At 42.5% G+C, this 18,267-nt stretch overlaps 2 protein-coding genes across 2 annotated transcripts in view; one reads left to right on the top strand and one right to left on the bottom strand.

The window, feature by feature from the left end:
* The window catches only part of gtf2f2b (general transcription factor IIF, polypeptide 2b), a gene marked incomplete at both ends in the record, with an annotated part of 78,451 nt that overhangs the window by 35,042 nt on the left and 25,142 nt on the right, over positions 1–18,267 (top strand). The gene's annotated exons all lie outside the window — the stretch shown is intronic.
* kctd4 (potassium channel tetramerization domain containing 4) lies at positions 13,858–15,436 on the bottom strand (the record flags this gene model as incomplete). The annotated part of the gene is made up of 2 exons (XM_084085204.1): positions 15,316–15,436; positions 13,858–14,541 (listed from the first exon to the last, which is right to left on the bottom strand). Exons 1-2 carry the CDS (start codon positions 15,406–15,408, stop codon positions 13,858–13,860), a joined length of 777 nt encoding a protein of 258 aa, XP_083941330.1. The 5' UTR covers positions 15,409–15,436.

The raw sequence follows: 18,267 nt of genomic DNA, 5'->3' as shown, positions 1-18,267 counted from the left end.
TCTCCTTTCACAGGCTCTTGTCTGTTGGTGGCTTCTCGCTTAAATGTGTGCCCCACAACCTGAAGGTCACCAGTTCAAGCCTCACTTGGTGCAGACTTCGTCTAAGTTGCATTTCACACAACATGACTATCAATGAATACATCTGCAATTGTTAAAGATAACATGAAATACTTAATTGAGTGTTTTTTACATACAGCTGATCTACAATCTCACAACTTTTCAGATAGCAATGAGAGTATGTTTTTTCAATGTATAACATACTTCATTGTGAAAATAGCCGATGTACAATCTGACAACTTTTAATGGTTTGTGAGCTTGTAGATCGGCTACTTTCACTAGTTTTGCTTCTGAGGAGATGTACAATTTCTTCATTGGTAAATGGTTTGTGAACGAGTGATCTTAGTGTTAGTGAAACAGGGGCTTGGGTCATGACAGAAGGCAAGCGTTTGTCATCCTCAACAGACAACACCAGCCTGGACAAAGCTATAGCACTATAGGTAGTGTTGCAGCTACCTAAGAGTGCCTCACGACCGCAAGGTTGCTGGTTCAAGCCTCACTTGATGCACACTCATTTAAGTTGAATTGCAAAAAACATGACTCAATCTATTCCGTTTCCATGTCTCTCTCTCTGTCTCTTCAATCTATTCCGTTTCTATCTTCAATCTATTCTGTTTCCATCTCTCTCTCTCTCTCTCTCTCTCTCTCTCTCTCTCTCTCTCTCTCTCTATGATAGATGGTCATGAAAAACGATCAAAAAATAAATCTCACAATCTTTCGTCAAAAGGTGGCGCTATAGCACTCAGTTGAAAATGCCAACTTTGAACAGGTACAACTCATGCCCTGTTTTACCTACAGCCATAAAACTTCAATACACACATGCGTCTCCTCATGATGAACAACTTTCACGCTCTGACTTTTGACCTCTGACCCTTAGATCTCCCACCATTTCGAATTATATGAAAAACAGTTAAAACCTATCTCCTCCTGGGATTTTTGAGTAATCTGCACGAAACTTTTTACACATGAACTTTGGACCTATGCCAAAAAACGTTTGCAAAATATTTTCCATAAGTAAAAAAATGAAGCTTTAATGAGCCAATGAATATTGCAGTTTTATGACAATTATTCATCTGCCCCTAACACATACATGCAGACTTACCATTCTTTGAAACTTTGCAGAAATGTAAAGGGCCATTCCAAATATCACTGAAACCAATCTTACTCCAATTGGTCAAACGGGGGCGCTATAGCAATTTTTTGAAAATTGAAACTTTAAACAGTCAAAAGTCATGCCTCGTTTGGCCGACAGCCATTAGACCTGCTTACACATGTGCCTTGACTAATGAGGAACACATCTATCACGTTGACCAGTAAGCACCGCCCTTAGATTGTCCGCAATCTTGAGCAGTTTGAAAAACACTTAAACCCAGGATTTTTCAGCTATTTGCGTGAAACTGTATGATCAGTTTGATCTCTTTTTTCAGAGGTTTGTCTGTTGGTCCAATAGCGTCCCGCTTAAGTGTATGTCTCACAACCTCAAGGTCACAGGTTCAAGCCTCACTTGGTGCAGACTTCATCTAAGTTGCATTTCACACAACATGACTATCAATGAATACATTTGCAATTCTTAAAGATAACATGAAATACTTAATTGAGTGTTTTTTACATACTTCATTGTGAAAATAGCTGATCTACAATCTCACAACTTTTCAGATAGCAATGAGAGTATGTTTTTTCAATGTATAACATACTTCATTGTGAAAATAGCCGATGTACAATCTGACAACTTTTAATGGTTTGTGAGCTTGTAGATCGGCTACTTTCACTAGTTTTGGTTCTGAGGAGATGTACAATTTCTTCATTGGAAAATGGTTTGTGAACGAGTGATCTTTGTGTTAGTGAAACAGGGGCTTGGGTCATGACAGAAGGCAAGAGTTTGTGATCCTCAACAGACAATATCAGCCTGGACAAAGCTATAGCACTATAGGTAGTGTTGCAGCTATCTAAGAGTGCCTCACGATCGCAAGGTTGCCGGTTCAAGCCTCACTTGATGCAGACTCATTTAAGTTGAATTGCAAAAAACATGACTCAATCTATTCCGTTTCCATGGCTCTCTCTCTCTCTTCAATCTATTCCGTTTCCATGTCTCTCTCTCTGTCTCTTCAATCTATTCCCTCTCTCTCTTTCAATCTATTCCCTCTCTCTCTTTCAATCTATTCTCTCTCTCTCTCTCTCTCTCTCTCTCTCTCTCTCTCTCTCTCTCTCTCTCTCTCTCTCTCTCTCTCTCTCTCTCTCTCTCTGAGGGTCGGCCATAGCTGAGTGGTTAGGGAGCCAGAGGCTCTGGTTGACCCAGGTACGATTCCAGGCCAGGTCAGCAAATGTGTCGATGACATGAAATTTGTCCCTGAGCAAGACTCTTAACCCCTAATTGCTCACAGGCCCTCATTGGAAACAAGACCGCAAGGACTTTCATGAACTGACCTGTTAAAGGAATTATCATTTCTCTTTCTCTCTCCTGGCCCCGTATTATCGCTGCTTGCAGCTATATTCAGATTTCTTGTTGTTTTATGGTTAAAAAAATATTTGTGGATTTAGCCTTACAATTAGGAAAATATTCAGAATGGGGTTAGTGTTAGGACTGGGGTTAGACTTTTCCCTATTTTATACTTAGAAAAATAGCCGATCACAGCGCGCATTGTGAGCTTGTTGATCGACTATTTCTGCTATTTTCAAAAAGTCTTCACAAGTATACAGTAGTAACAAAAACCTGTGTGTTCAAAGTAATCTCCCCCACATGACTGAATGACAGACGACTGGCACTTTGGAGAGAAAGTCTCCTTCCGTTCCAGGTTCATATTCATTTAGGAAAGAAATCACATGGGGCAGGAGACACGCTGAAGACAGACACTGTGGTATCACAGGAATGTAAGTGTGCTGCCAAATATTTTAGAATAGAGAGTGCAGTGTGTGGTTGTCATGGTGCTGAAACCAACTAGAAAGGTGCGTTCCGCAGAGCGCAGATCTCCACCAGTCGTTCCTTTTTGAAGGAAGCTTGTAAATGAACTTGTGTCGCAATGTGCCTGTGTGTGTGTGTGTGTGTGAGGGGGTTGTCCTCGCTTTTGGTTGATTGAATACTTTATTGAAGATTTTAATCGCCACTGTTCACAGCGTCTGTGTGAGATGCCCGTGATCAGCTTGTAAACACTACGGCGGCCCAATTGGGACAAAAACACTGTGGCGAGGTTTCTGTCATTAGGAAAGTCAGATATGAACAAATAAATGTAATAAAATCTCAATTAAAAAACGCGATCTAGCGCCTGGATTTTTTTACTTCGTCCACCACTGGTAAAATCCTCAGTGTCCCATTCATTCATTCATTCATTCATAACTGAGTGTACCTATACAATACAATACAACACAACATGTCACATATGTACACTCAGCGTTCTATTATGACTGAGGATTATACGGTATAGAGTAATTGTATATGAACTATGCAGCCTTGTAGGGCTGTATGTGAAGCTGTTCACTAGAGTGCCACTTACTCTCAACTCTCAACACGGTGGAGAGGAGAGGAGAGGAGAGGAGAGGAGAGGAGAGGAGAGGAGAGGAGAAGCTTGGCTTTCGTTCAGCTCCCCTCATTCTCTCTCTCTCTCTCTGTATCCTCTCTTTTGAAACCTCCTCCTCTCCTGTTACACTCTCAAGGGCACCGTGTTCTTTTAAAAAATCGCTCTGACTCAAGTGCATGGCAGAGTCCTCGCCACAACTGTAATGATGGCTCTGGTGTGCGATATAAATTAGTTATATAAAAAGTGCTTGATGTGGACTGACCTTTTATCTCTGTCCTTATTGCTTCCTCTTGTCCCTTGACTTCTGTCTGGATTTCATGACCTGGGCCTGGGCGATATGGCTTCAAATCAGTATCATGATTATTTCAATAGATTTTGCCTCGATTACAATAAAAAAAAGTATTATATGAAAAAATGTCAGATCTACTGTACAGGCAAGAATTCAAGCATGAGAACCACTGATATAGCAACAGGATTAGGATTTAGAAGACATTCTTAGAATTGGCCTCAGGTTTTAATTCAGGGTTAATGAGAAACCGGTTAGCACTTAACAATAACCTGCTATGGACACTATTATGTTATATTACTATGGATAGCCCCAAGGCATTATGGTCCACGGCTCACTGTACTCAAACTCAGGCCCGGGGCCACTTCCAGCCTGCAAAGGAATATTGATTGGCCCAGAATCAATCAATACAAAAATATCATATTTTTTTTATATACAGTAAGATAATGAAAAGCTATATTATCTTATCTTTTAATTACATACATTAAAGTACTTTAATTAGATTTAATTACATTACTATTAATAATAATCACTCAGTAGAACCGCAAGTCACCTGACTGACCCCAAATTACAATTGACATTTGCAACAATGAGCGTCAGCAAGCACCGAAAGGTTGATGCCAAAACCTGTCACAACCACAAATGGACAGATTATAGATTTCTTTTTTTTCTCCATCTAATGCCAATCATTTAGCACTGTGTGTGATTTGTCAAAATACAGCGTCACCATTATGTCATTTTCCTAATGTGACCCTCAGGTTAAGCTATTCGAGTATCTAAAATCACAAAATACTCTCTTTTTCCCCATTCATTCTCATTTTACCTATTCTAGATATAACCCACCCACCCCCAATCACACTGTAATTTCCCCTTGCCCTGATGTATATTTAGAAACACCCCTTTCAACCAGCCATTGTTTCACTGGCACTTCCCCACTTATCTATACACTGTGTGTGTGTTCATGTACTGAGTGCTGATGCATTCAGTATGTGGGTTCATGTACTTACTGAGGCAATCTTACCATGGACTAATGCAATCAGAATCAACTTTATTGTCACGTCACAGCTTTAAAAACAATAATCTAAGATATGATATCTACACATACATACTGTACAGTACACACACACACACACACACATACACACACACACACACACACACACACACACACACACACACACACACACACACACACACACACACACACACACACACACACACACACACACACACACACACACACACACACACACACACACACAGTACATATGTCTAGCCTCATATTTATGAGGCTAGACATATGTATATGAGGCTAGACATATGTATATGAGGCTAGACATATGTATATGAGGCTAGACACAAATGTGGTAACGCTTTGGTATAGGTCCACATAGCAGCAGATATGTACATGAGACTAGACCATTAAGGCCCATTAAGGCCTGAGGTTCCGATTCTACAAATGTCCTCTAAAACAGTTTTACCCCCAAAATTATACAGTATGTATTTGGCCGTGGACCCCCATCTCAAAATATTTTGTACCAGGGACCCCCACTAGAAGCAAAGATTTGAGTTAAAAATGTTTGCTTTAAAAAATGTATATAGTCAAAGATTTTTGCAAATTGTCAAGATTTTTCAAAAATAGCAGATCTACAAGCTCATAGCGTGGCACTCGGTGTCGCGCTATGAGCTTTAGATCTGCTATTTTTTGAATAGCCAAAGTATAAAATAATGGTTTAAGTGGTTGCGTTCCCGGTTTTAATGCATATCAGATATCAATATCATTGCATATCAAATCATATGAAAGATATGCATTGCATATCAAACTGGGGGTTGCATGTGTGTGTTGGTGTAATGAGTACTGAGCCATATTCTGTGGCCGTATTCTTGCTGTAAAATTCTCTGGAAAAGCGTTGACTCTCACACGCCCTAAAATCTTCAACCAGGACTCCCTGTCCCTGTCGGGGTGGAAACCTCATAATGTACAAAAACTGTTACTTTTCAGGATTCAAATTCAAAAGTAGCAGATCGACAAGCTCAAAACGGGCTTGTAGATCTGCTATTTGTGATGCTTTTGTGTGACACTGTAGTACTGTACTATGGTCAAGTAGGGCATTCATTTACGGAAAAAAAACAAAAACATAAAAAGTTAAAATATGGAGATAATAGGTTTCCTGCCCGACAGCAATGATTTGACCATGTCATCTTCTCCCTACAGTAATTCATTGCCTTCATCTTTCTTCTTGTTGTCGCTGAGTCAGAGCAGAAAAGCATCTCTGCCCCCCCCCTCTCCTCTCTCTCCCTCATCCATCACTCCTCTCATGCCTTGGGTTCGGAGGCAGACAGCGCCGGTAGGCTTCAATCAGTCTTTCGTCAGAAATAAGATGGAGCTGATCTGACGTTTAAAATAAAATAAAAACACCTGGTTTGATACCAAAACGCATAGTTACTGGCAGTAGGTGTCTCCTATACACTGTATTTATTTGTATACTGTATTTTATGCCTTTTTGTATGTTTATTTGTGTGAATTCTCTCAACCAGCGAAGGTTCACCAAGTTCATTTTCCCTTATCAGTTGTGAAGGACAGGTGTGCTGCTGGCATGTTGTTGAGTTCATTCACGTGTGTGTGTGTGTGTGTGTGTGTGTGTGTGTGTGTGTGTGTGTGTGGGTGGCTCTGTGTGTGTGTGTGTGTGTGTGTGTGTGTGTGTGTGTGTGTGTGTGTGTGTGTGGGGGGGGGTCGGTTGGGTGGCTGTGTGTCGCTTGTGACTTGCGAGGAGTGGGCTGGTCCTTTATCCCTTTCTGTGTGTGTGTGTGTGTGTGTGTGTGTGTGTGTGTGTGTGTGTGTGTGTGTGTGTGTGTGTGTGTGTGTGTGTGTGACTTGCGAAGGGTGGACTGATCTTTTATTCCACTGATGTGATGATGTAATGTCACCTGTGTGTGTGGGGAGAGGGGGTTATGAGTCACAAGGAGGGAAGGGAGTGAGGGAGGGGCCTGGAGGTTTGACTGTGTCTACCCAACAGATGGTTTTCTGGGATGTGAGAGAGAGACATGTTTTATTTTATTTCTTTCATTATGTCTACGAGAGAGAGGGGGAGAGGGGGGGAGAGAGAGAGAGAGCTCCTACACAATCCAATGCACGCCCCATGGCCTACAGTAATAATAAGTATTTTAGCATGAATCATTAGCAGTTACATTTTAATGATAACTGCAAAGTGTTTAATATGTAAAGAGCAAATTCGACTTTGAGAGCAGCAGACCTGGGGATCTCTAGATGTATTAGTGTTGGTAAGTTAAGCCTCTGTTATTATGGTGACTGCTATGAGTATTAGACGAGAATTGCTGGTGTCCTGTTGCACTTAGAAAGGACAAAAAAACAAAAGAAGTGGAGAACATGCAGTCTATTTAGGGCTTTGTTGTCATGAATGATGCCTGTACATTGATGACACACATCCGGAAATGAGAAAGCATGAGCGCTGAAAACGAGGTCCACCTTGAGGGAACAGAACAGGGTTTTACTAATGGCTGGCCCACTTTCACAATGATAAGTGTCTCACTCCAACAGGGAGGAGGGGAGAGAGAATAGACGATGGAAGGACAAGAGAGAGAGGGGGAGACTGGAGTGCAGTGATTGTCAGCTGGATTCACAACAATGGCAACATTTTGCAATGGCAGTGCAGTAAGGAGATAAACTATGAAACACAATGTTGCTTTTATCAAAGTTGGTGTCTGTCTGCAACCCCTGATGAAACCTCTTGAAACATTGCCCTGAGAACTTTCTGTCTGTGACCATCAGATTTTGTAACAGAAACCCCCTTTTCCCCCACTCGTCTTGTTTTCATTTTTCTCCAAATGTAGTCGTTAAGCCAATTTCCAGTTCTCACTTGTAGTTCCTGTCACTGAGTACGTCAGAGTGTGTGTGAGAAGGAGGACAGTGGAACAGTGAGAAGGCAAGGAGTAGAGGAGGTGAAGGAGTTTAAAGAAATAGTTCACCCAAAAAATGACTTATTTTCTATCATTTACACACCATGAGGCCTTGAATTCATGGAATGTTTTTGTTTTTCCTGAGCCAATAATTTGATGACCGGGTGTATTTCCGGTAGGAGACTCAAAAGAGACTCCTTTGAGTCTCCTACCAGACACATTAGCATCTTTCCCATTGGTCGAATCCGTTTTCGCTCGTTTATGCGTCTGGCCCATAGAGATATAATATAACTAGAGGGCGGATTGCCCCGCCCCCAGCTATCATTTCAATGAATGTGCTCAGTGGCGTTTTGAAGCACCCGGAAGTAAGAATAGGAACCAATATGGAACCAATATGAACCAATGGAATGGATCCATGGGTCGTGGCGCGTCGTGAGCATGCGCACAAAACGGGAGACGCACGCGCAGTAGCATTTAAGTGCATTCTCAGATTTGACCACCAGGCTTGGCCGCTTCACTGTTCTACCGTAGTTCTGGGGGCTTGGTCTGGCCCCAGCAGTAATAAGCTGCAGTACCTATGCATAGTACAGCATGTCCAATGCACTTCACTGCTCCCTCTGGGTTCTGGGGGCTTGGGTGTAACGGATGGAGGAAAGTGTCAGGAGTTATTTGTGACAGAAGGGTACCAGCGAGAGTGACTGAGTAGATGTATAGCCATGCTGTACGGCTTGAGAACAGTGGCAATGACTAAAAGTAGAGAATCTGCATACCTATTCTCTGATGTTTTTCTTTTTGAGTAATATTTTGACATCATAATAACCAGTTTAGCTTCCACAACAATGCCCAAACATTTCAGGTCCTGCCAAGGCTTTCTCCTTCCTAAAAGCAGAGTGAGCGGACGTCTTCCCTCTTGTATGTTCTTTGTTCTTCACATCGATAGACAGTTTAGAAAGCTCAGAGGCAGACATTGAAGTGGGGGCGGGGTTTGATGCTAAGCCAGCTAGCAATAACGTTGCATACTACAGTATGTCTGGAGTTGGAGATCTTATTCTGTGATTTGTGTGTTTGTTTTTGTTTTTGCTTTTGCATTTATCCAGAGTCCAGACACATGGATTAAGCACTTGGAATTGTAGGCATTACATTTAGTTTTACTCGGTTCCACGGATAAATATTGTGAAAATAGCAGATCTACAAGCTCACAACGCCTCCCGATGCGAGGCGTTGTGAGCTTGTACAGTAGATCGGCTATTTCCACAATGTTTGCCTCTTTCTTACGTAATATTTGAGAATTTGGTCAATTTGGTATTAAAAAGTTCTTAAAAGTCATTGAATTGTAACTTTAGAAATGTGCAGATACTCTGTATACACGTATACTGTATGTTGGTTTGTTTACTGTTGAGTGAGAAATCAATGTTGCACATTAAGCTAATCAAAATCATCTGAGCGACCCACAGGTTGTGAAACTACTGCTGTAAAGGATGATTTATACTTGCGCCGGCTTGCAACCACGTATAAATCAGGCATAGCACTAACCTATGTGGATGGTAAAGTCAAGCCCTGCAGTAATAATAGATATTGAAGTCATTTTAAAATGAAAGAGCATTTTTTGAATTGGTCAGATTCTGAATGTTCAGAAGCATCCTCCATAAACCCTAATGATTACCGTTTATGGAAGATATTTATGGTCTCGGATATTTCATAAAAGCAAAGGTTAAAGCGTGAATCTGCAATTTCCTCTGGTTGGCTTTATGTAGAATAGCAAGAATATAGGTTTAGAACGATAATGCCAAAGCCTCATCATTTCACATATCGTGCTAATTGTTAAGGAAACAGAGTGCTAGTGTGGGAGGGCTCCTTTCACGCTGTTTCACACATCACAGATTGGCCCTTTCACCCAACAAAACCGTGAGATGTTTATAAATCCTTTCTCTTTTATTTTCATTAATCCCACCAGATAGGATGGTGTGTACTGTGTAGAGACCGGAAATTGAACCAGGGCAGAGAGAGGGTGAAAGACTTGGCAAAAGCCTTGCAGACTTTTAGTGTTGTCAACATTAACCCATTCAATCCGGGAACGCATCTCTGTCATTTTAGAGTTCTTTGGCTATTCAAAAATACGATTTTTCAAAAATAGCAGATCTACAAGCTCAAGCTTGTAGATCTGCTATTTTTGAAAAATCGTGAACATTTTTCCAAATCTTTGAATATATATATTTTTAAAGTTAAACATTTGTAAAATGTTTTGTTCCAGGGACCCCCAGAAGCAAAGATTAGAGTTATACATGTTCGCTTTAAAAATGTATATATTCAAAGATTTTCACACATTTTCACGAGTGCCGCGCTATGAGCTTGTAGATCTCCTATTTTTGAATAGCCATAGACATCTTAAAATGACACAGATGCATTCCCGGATTTAACGGGTTAACAGGTAGACTTGCTTACTGTGTACACCCAGACATCCATGATAATTATGCTCTCACTCAGAGACTTGTTCCTGTCAGTGACTTTTATTTGAAAAACAATTCACATTGAAAAGTAACGTCCATCGGCGTGGTTTCTTAGATTCACACATATAGGCTCACAGCACTGACAAAAGCACACATACTGTATATTTAACATGCTTCATGCTAGATCCAAAGCCCTTTACAGTAATCAATGTAACACACATACAGTAGGGGGCTGCCAGACATGTGAGAAAGAAGAGAACGCTTTCTTACTCCTGTTTGATTTGGCAGCTGGCTTACTATTCCGTCCTGTGCAACCGTTGCTATGCTTCCATCCAGTTGTCAAGCAAATGTTATGCCAGATTTTTTCAAATAAAATGCACTTTCAGTGGGTTTCCGCTTTTTATGGGAAATACATTCACCAACCATTTAATTGGGTATGTCAGTCTAACTGCACGTTAACGCAAATTTCTATACGGCCAATTACATGGCCAATTAACAGCCAATTACATTTCTGAACAGCCAAATTACGTGCATTCAGGCATGCACGTATGGTCATGTCAAATCTGCTGCGGTTCAAACCGAGTGTCAGAATGGTGGAAGAAAGGTGATTTAAGTGACTTTGACCGTGGCATTGGTTGTTGGTGCCTGGTCGGTCTTCTTATTATTACAGAAACTACTCATCTACTGCCATTTTCACGCACAATTATCTCTAGGGTTTACAGAGACTGGCCAGAAAACATCCAGTGAGCAGCAACTAGTTCTTTGGGCAAAAAAAAAGAAAGCCTTGTTGATGATGCCAGAGGTCTGAGACTGGCTTGTAGATCTGCTATTTTGATGAGACTGGCTTGTAGATCTGCTATTTTTAGTACTATTTTTATGTAGGTAATGTCTTCGATTTTTTTAAATACTGTATAGCTATGACATTCTTTTGAAAAGTGTCTGAATTTGTTTAAAATTCATGATAAATGCTGTCCTTTTTGACGATCTTTTGAAATAATAATAATTAAAGGCATAATGTAGGAAAAAATAAAATCAAGGTGTATTTACTCACGACCCATAAAAATGGGTACCGACCCACTGGGCTACAGCATCACAACACCACACTGAGTGCCACTCCTGTCGGCTAAGAGCAGGAAACGGAGGCTACAATTAGCACAGCCTCGCGGAAATTGAACAATAGAGGCTTGGGAAAAAAATACTGCCTGGTTCTGACGAGACTCAGATTTCTGCTTTAACATTTGGAGGGTAGGGTCAGAATTTGGAGGCTACAACATGATAGAGTGGATCCGTCCTGCCTTGTATCAATGGTTCAGGCCAATTTCAAAGTCACTTAAATCGCCTGTCTTCCCAATTCTGATGCTCGGTTTGAGCCACGTGTGTTGCTGCCATGTACTTTAATTAGATGATTAGAAATTAGCGTTAATGTGCAGGTAGACAGACGTACCGTATAAAGTCGTTGCGCTTACTGGTTGGCACACTGGTTGGCTTTGATAAATATTGGCAATTTCCTTTCAGCTTTTCTATAAAGTGCTACTGGAATTAAGTGTTTTTTTTGTTTTAGTTGGCCAACCCGGAAGTTACCTTCACAATTCACACTTGTTGTTCAACAAGATAATCTCCACATACTGTATCAACACACACGCAATTAAGAAAAACACCACAGCCTCAAAATTCACGCTTGACATATCAGGTGTAATCTATGTCATAGAATAAAATATGAAACCCTCTTAGGCTTATCTCAACCACAGACAGGTGACGAGACCCATTGTGAGCTCACCTCTGGATATTAGGAATACAAACTGTAAAGATCTATTGGGGTAGATAAGGGCTGGAAGAATATTTTACCTCAATATTGATATTGTGAATATAATGATAAAATATTACCGTTTTTGAAAGTACAAAATAAGGCTGAAAATAAAACACTTATGCCATATCACGATATTATGATATACAAAAGCTCAGACGCCCAAATTGATATCCCCCCCCCCCCCCCCTTCAGATGTGGATCTGAAAGGATTTTGTGCCAGGGACCCCCATAAGTGATCTACACGCTCACAACGGCAAAGTATAAAATAGGGTGTAAGTGTGTAAACTGTCGCTCGTTTTGCTGGGATCTCCTCAAGGACCCCTGGGGGTCCTCGGACCCCACGTTGAGAACAATGCCGTTGAGCAGAGGCCATAGAGAGAGATGCACTGGGTCCTGGAAATCAGGTACAGTAGGTAGATACTACACCAAATACTCACAGTGTACATAGAGTACAACAATATAACACACAAAAACACACACAGTAATAAAAGCTCACTGGCACAACGGTGCACATCAAGGCTGTTCGTGGAGGCTTTCACAGTCGGGTTTGACAAAGCGATAGAAGCAGTTATGCTGCAGGACAAATGCACTTGCACAGCTCTGTGTGTGTGTGTATGTGTGCGTGCGTGCGTGCGTGCGTGTGTGTGTGTGTGTGTGTGTGTGTGTGCGCGTGTGTGTGATTGCAATGCTATTTATGTAAATGCCCGGTTCATAAAATCTATAAACCATAGCCATCATCTAATGCACTTGGAATCTGCTGACCCTTTCATACGCATCAGTTGTGTGTCTGTGTGTGTGCATGTGTTTCATGTGCACGTACAACTGTGTGTGTGTGTGTGTGTGTGTGTGTGTGTGTGTGTGTGTGTGTGTGTGTGTGTGTGTGTGTGTGTGTGTGTGTGTGTGTGTGTGTGTGTGTGTGTGTGTGTGTGTGTGTGTGTGTGTGTGGTAGTAATATTTAAATATTTTAAAAGATCTTTGTTCAGTGAGGAATTTACTGCACAGAATCTAGAACAGAACCAGTTCTAGAACCAAAGTCTTTCTGTGGAAAAGGGGCCGGTGTGTGCAATCACGATTCCCTCTGCAAGACAACAACCGAGCACAGCTCAGCGCACGTTATAGGACCTTAAAGGGAGCACTTCAATCTTCATATAGTTGGCCCTCTCTAATGCTCATTATAAACTGGCAATATTTCCGTCTGCTTACTCTGCGTCTCATTGGTGGACTATGAGCCGTTCAGAAACCTGCCTACCATTGACGATCATCGATTGGTATCACTTAACTACTAGAAACTACAGCCTTTCTCTACCTGGAAAGCGTACAGGAGCATAAGCATGCTGATATAGACGCCATTGTATTTGTAATAAAAAATAAAAACACTTTGAAATCATGTTTGAAATGACCAAACCTGCCTACTGATGATGTCACTGGTAGGCAGGGTTCTGAACTGTCCACAGTCCTCGTCTGAGACACCGAGTAAGAAGACAGAAATGGTGACATCATCATATAACAAGCTTTAGTGAGGACCAATTATTATGAAGATGGCTTGAAAATGGGTGAAAAGTGCTCCTTTAACCACTTAAACCCCAGCATCCGTATTGTGGGAATAGCAGATCGACAAACAAGCTCACAACGTTTTGTGAGCTAGTCGATCTGCTATTTTCAGCGAAAGCTTTCCCCACAATAACAGAAAACAGAAAATACACCAGAATTTAAGTGGTTAAAGCCAATACCTTCATGTTAGTGATGAGCATGAATGAATCAGGCACTACTCTCTCCTTTTCTTCTCCTCGTCTCCTCCGCGTCTCCTCGTTTCCTTCCCTCCGTCCTATACTACTTGACAAAGTGCAGGGCTTCGGCGGCCGTGACGGAGCCCTTATTGCTGTCGAGGCTGGTGATGAGCTGGAAGCCCGCCCGCAGCGCCAGCATCACCGTCTCCAGCTTCAGGCAGTCCAGCGTGCACAGGAAGGTGCTGTCCTCCTTCAGCACCAGCCGCGAGCCCGGCTCCGACTTGATGAAGTGGCGGAACTGGATGACGTTGGACGACACCTCAAACTCCTCGGGGAAGCCGTCCAGCCGGCTCTTGGAGATCTGCACCAGGCGGCCCTTCACCTTGTTGATGAAGGTCGGGTCGCTGCAGTACACCTTGAGCCCCTGCGAGCGCTCGTGGCTGTCCGTCATCTCCAGGAAGGCGGGGTCGCGCCGGGCGGCCCGCTGCGCCGCCCACTCGGCCACGGCGTCCGACAGCTGGCCCAGGCGGTAGAAGTCGGCCTCGCGCTGCAGCAGGCCGGCCTCGCGGAAGTCGTCGGGCAGCTGCAGCTCGCCGACGCGCAGGTAGTTGAGGACGTGGCGGAACACGGGGCCGTCGCGGTCCACGAAGGCGTTGCCCATGTTGTCCGTGTGCTGCACGGCCTTCTTGCCGCTCACCAGCTCCTCCAGGTAGGAGCCCTGGTACTTGACGAGGGTGGAGCGGTGCGCCGCGTACAGGAACCCGCCCACGTTGAGGGTGATGGTTCCCTGAGAGTATTAGGGAGCAACAGTTGATCCAACTAATCGAGTTAATATTATCAAAAAACAATGATCAATAATTTCATCAAATAATCGCTTGATAATCAATCCCTATTGTGGGCATGTGTATGTATAGGTGACGTAAAAAAAAAAAATTGTGACAATACCAGATCTACAAGTTCAAAGCACGACAGTTTCACATACAATTTTTGCACAACACTGTTGTGTGACGAAGTACAAAATAACACTTAACCCATTCAATCCGGGAATGTATCACTGTCATTTTTGATTTCTTTGGCTATTCAAAAATAGCACATCTACAAGCTCATAGCGCAACACCGAGTGCCGCGCTATGAGCTTGTAGATCTGCTATTTTTTTAAAATCAAGAAAATTTGTGCAAATATTTGAAAAAAAAAAGTGTGGACATTTGTAACTCAAATCTTTGCTTCTGGGGGGTCCCTGGAACTAAATATTTTACAAATGTTTGCTTTAAAAATATATATATTCCCAAGATTTGCACAAATTTCCAAGATCTTTCAAAAATAGCAGATCTACAAGCTCATAGCGCGGCACTCGGTGTCGCGCTATGAGCTTGTAGATCTGCTATTTTTGAATAGCCAAAGAAATCTTGAAATTACACAAATGTTGCTTTCCCGGTCTTAAAGGGTTAAGTGGTTCATCATTTTGTTAAAAAAAGTAATATAAAAAAAAACCTCACTTTTCGATTCTTTGATTAATCGTGTATAGTTTGATTAATTAAGTGTATAGTTTGCAGCCCTTACCTGCGAGGTCTTCTTGAAGCTCTTGCTGGGCTGCAGCAGGTCCGGGTTGATCTGTCTCAGTTCACTCTCCATGCTTCTGAGGTTCCATTCCATGCTCCGCTCACCTGCCTGCGCCCGCCACCACCTCAGCCCAGCCTCCTCAAAGTTGGAGAGCGCGTTTGTGGGCGCACGCTTTTGTGTGAAAAAAAAAGAAGACAATAATTCCCCGCCCGCGTACAGTGTGTGGCTCCCGGTGATGTGGTCGCTGTGGTGGCTGAGCCCCGAGCGGTGCGTCGCTGTCAGCCTGTCGCCCAGCGAGTGTGAGAGTCAGAGGAGACGAGAGATGGCTTCACCAAGAGTCCACCGCGAACTGAGAGCAGAGAAAAGAAACTGCCTCTCTGTGCATCTTTTGTCCCTATAGCCCCCCACCCACTTCTCTCTCTCTTTCTCTCTCTCTGTCTCTGTCTCTCTCTCTCTGCTTCTGAGAAGGGGATGGGCACACTTCGTCACAGAGGAGGTGGAGAGTGGGAATACGATTAGAAAGCAACAGCGTATACTGTAGGTTCTAGGTACTTAACTCTCTCTGTTTCTCTCTCTCTCTCTTTTTCTCTCGCTCTCCCTAATTGCCGTTGATGAAAAGGTTATTGTCTGAGCTACAGCGTTTGAGTCCATTTGAAGTGGTAACTATTGGTTGTATCAAGTGGAATTTATACTAATATATAGAGTACATACTGGGTTACAGCTTCACATTCTATGGCTGTACAGGTTATATTTTATTCTATTTAGCTAAATATTCCTATTTGTGACTATGTAGAACCCATTTGGTAAAGTAACATTTTTCGTTTGTTTTTGTCTCTGGGGGCACCAACTCCTTTTTGGTGTAGAAACAGGAACTCGGTTTGGCTCCTCCCCTTTCTTAGCCCACTTCCTCCCGGGTGCTTCTGTGTGTATTCTTACCAACAGCAACACTACATGTTTAAGGCAGTGGTGCTGACAGATTCTGCTGTTAGCAGAATCTGCCTTGAGAGATTAGTCTAAAGGCAATCTACATCACTATAACGATTGATTGATTTTGAAATGTGTATTTACAAATCGCATGTATATGTACAACTAAAGACAGATACATACAATGGTCAAAAGCATGGACACAAGAAAGCTCAAAAGCGTTTGTCCAATTGTTGGTCCTTTGACTTATTATAACCATAATCGTCCACCACTGTCGTCACTATAGTTGTGGTGTGGAGACTCTCATCCACTTGAATTAGAACAATTTTGAAAACAATATATTTATAGTTATAGTGCTTTGGCCCTTCACACACACACATGGTGACGGAGCAGCCCCCATTCTCCAGATGGGAGAGGGGGCTGTGGTACTGTACTGTGGTCGGTGTGAAAGTGTCTTGGCTCGCTGGCGAGCGTGTCAAATCCCCCATCATCTCAACAGCTCAACCTATGCTGCGAAAACGCCATCTGTTTACTGTATAGGAATAGCTGGTGTATCAGAATGGCAACGTTCATAGGAATGCCCATTTGAATGTGGTGGTGTGTCCCTCTGGTTTGTTGGCACCGCGTCGCATCTCATCTCTCTGAACGGTACAATTTCAACTCCGGCGAGTGTACAAATGGAACCAGTCCATTTGGGTCCATTTGGTACACTCACCGGAGTTGAATAAACACAGAGGATTTTACTGTGTGGATATGACAAGAGGACAGCAACAAGTGGTCATAATAGCCGGGCGTTTATGTAAATGACGGGTAATGGCAATTGTATTTATGTAAATGTCCGCTTCCCTCTCTCGCCGAGGTAACGAGCAGCTGGCAGCGAGCTCTGTCATTAAAAGACAGAAAGCGGCTTTGTCTGAGTGTTGCATGGGCATGGATTGTGTGTGTGTGTGTGTGTGTGTGTGTGTGTGTGTGTGTGTGTGTGTGTGTGTGTGTGTGTGTGTGTGTGTGTGTGTGTGTGTGTGTGTGTGTGTGTGTGTGTGTGTGTGTGTGTGCGTGCGTGCGTGCGTGCGTGCGTGCGTGAAAAATATGTGAATGTTAATTTAAGTGTGAGCAAATTGCAATGAGCAGATATGGTTTCAGTGGTTTATTTAGAGGGGATGTTTTTGTAAAAGAAATTGTGTATATACAGTATATATGTATATATATATACATATATATATATATATATATATATATATATTCTGAGGTAATCGTTTGTTCAGTAACAGGGTCTCTCCCCATCTCTCCAGCTCTTTAGAAAACAGAAAATCCAATTTTATCCAGACAGTAAAGAGAACCTCTCAAAGATAATTTATCAGCTTTAATGTTATAGTACTCCAGTTCCAATTTTCTCGGCTGGTTTTCTATCCTCCCTGGACCTGTAGTACTGCTGGTTTTATATCCTACCAAGGACCTCTAGCACTGCTGGTTTTATATTCTACCGGGACCTCTAATACTGCTGGTTTTATATCCTACCAGGACCTCTAGTACTGCTGGTTTTATATTCTACCGGGACCTCTAATACTGCTGGTTTTATATCCTACCAGGACCTCTAGTACTGCTGGTTTTATATTCTACCGGGACCTCTAGTACTGCTGGTTTTATATTCTACCGGGACCTCTAGTACTGCTGGTTTTATATTCTACCGGGACCTCTAGTACTGCTAGTTTTATATTCTACCGGGACCTCTAGTACTGCTGGTTTTATATTCTACCGGGACCTCTAGTACTGCTGGTTTTCTACCCTTTCTGGTTTTCTACCCTTTCTATCCCATGTCCGTGATGAGCAACAACACTGGCGTGGGGACCATTTGGAATACGATGAACTTCCTGGTTTCAGTGATAGAACAGTGAAATCATCTCTTATGTTGTGATGGTGTGCATGGTGGCCATACTGTTGTGTTGTGAATCAGGTACATCCAGACCAGAGCCAGCCTGTCTGTCTGTAGGGGTTGTTTACACCTACGAGGACCCAACATCGGTCACTATG

The sequence above is a fragment of the Gymnoscopelus microlampas genome (assembly GCF_963454915.1).
Source record: "Gymnoscopelus microlampas genome assembly, chromosome: 17".
NCBI classification, from domain to species: domain Eukaryota; kingdom Metazoa; phylum Chordata; class Actinopteri; order Myctophiformes; family Myctophidae; genus Gymnoscopelus; species Gymnoscopelus microlampas.
This window is presented reverse-complemented; position numbering and strand designations above follow the sequence as displayed.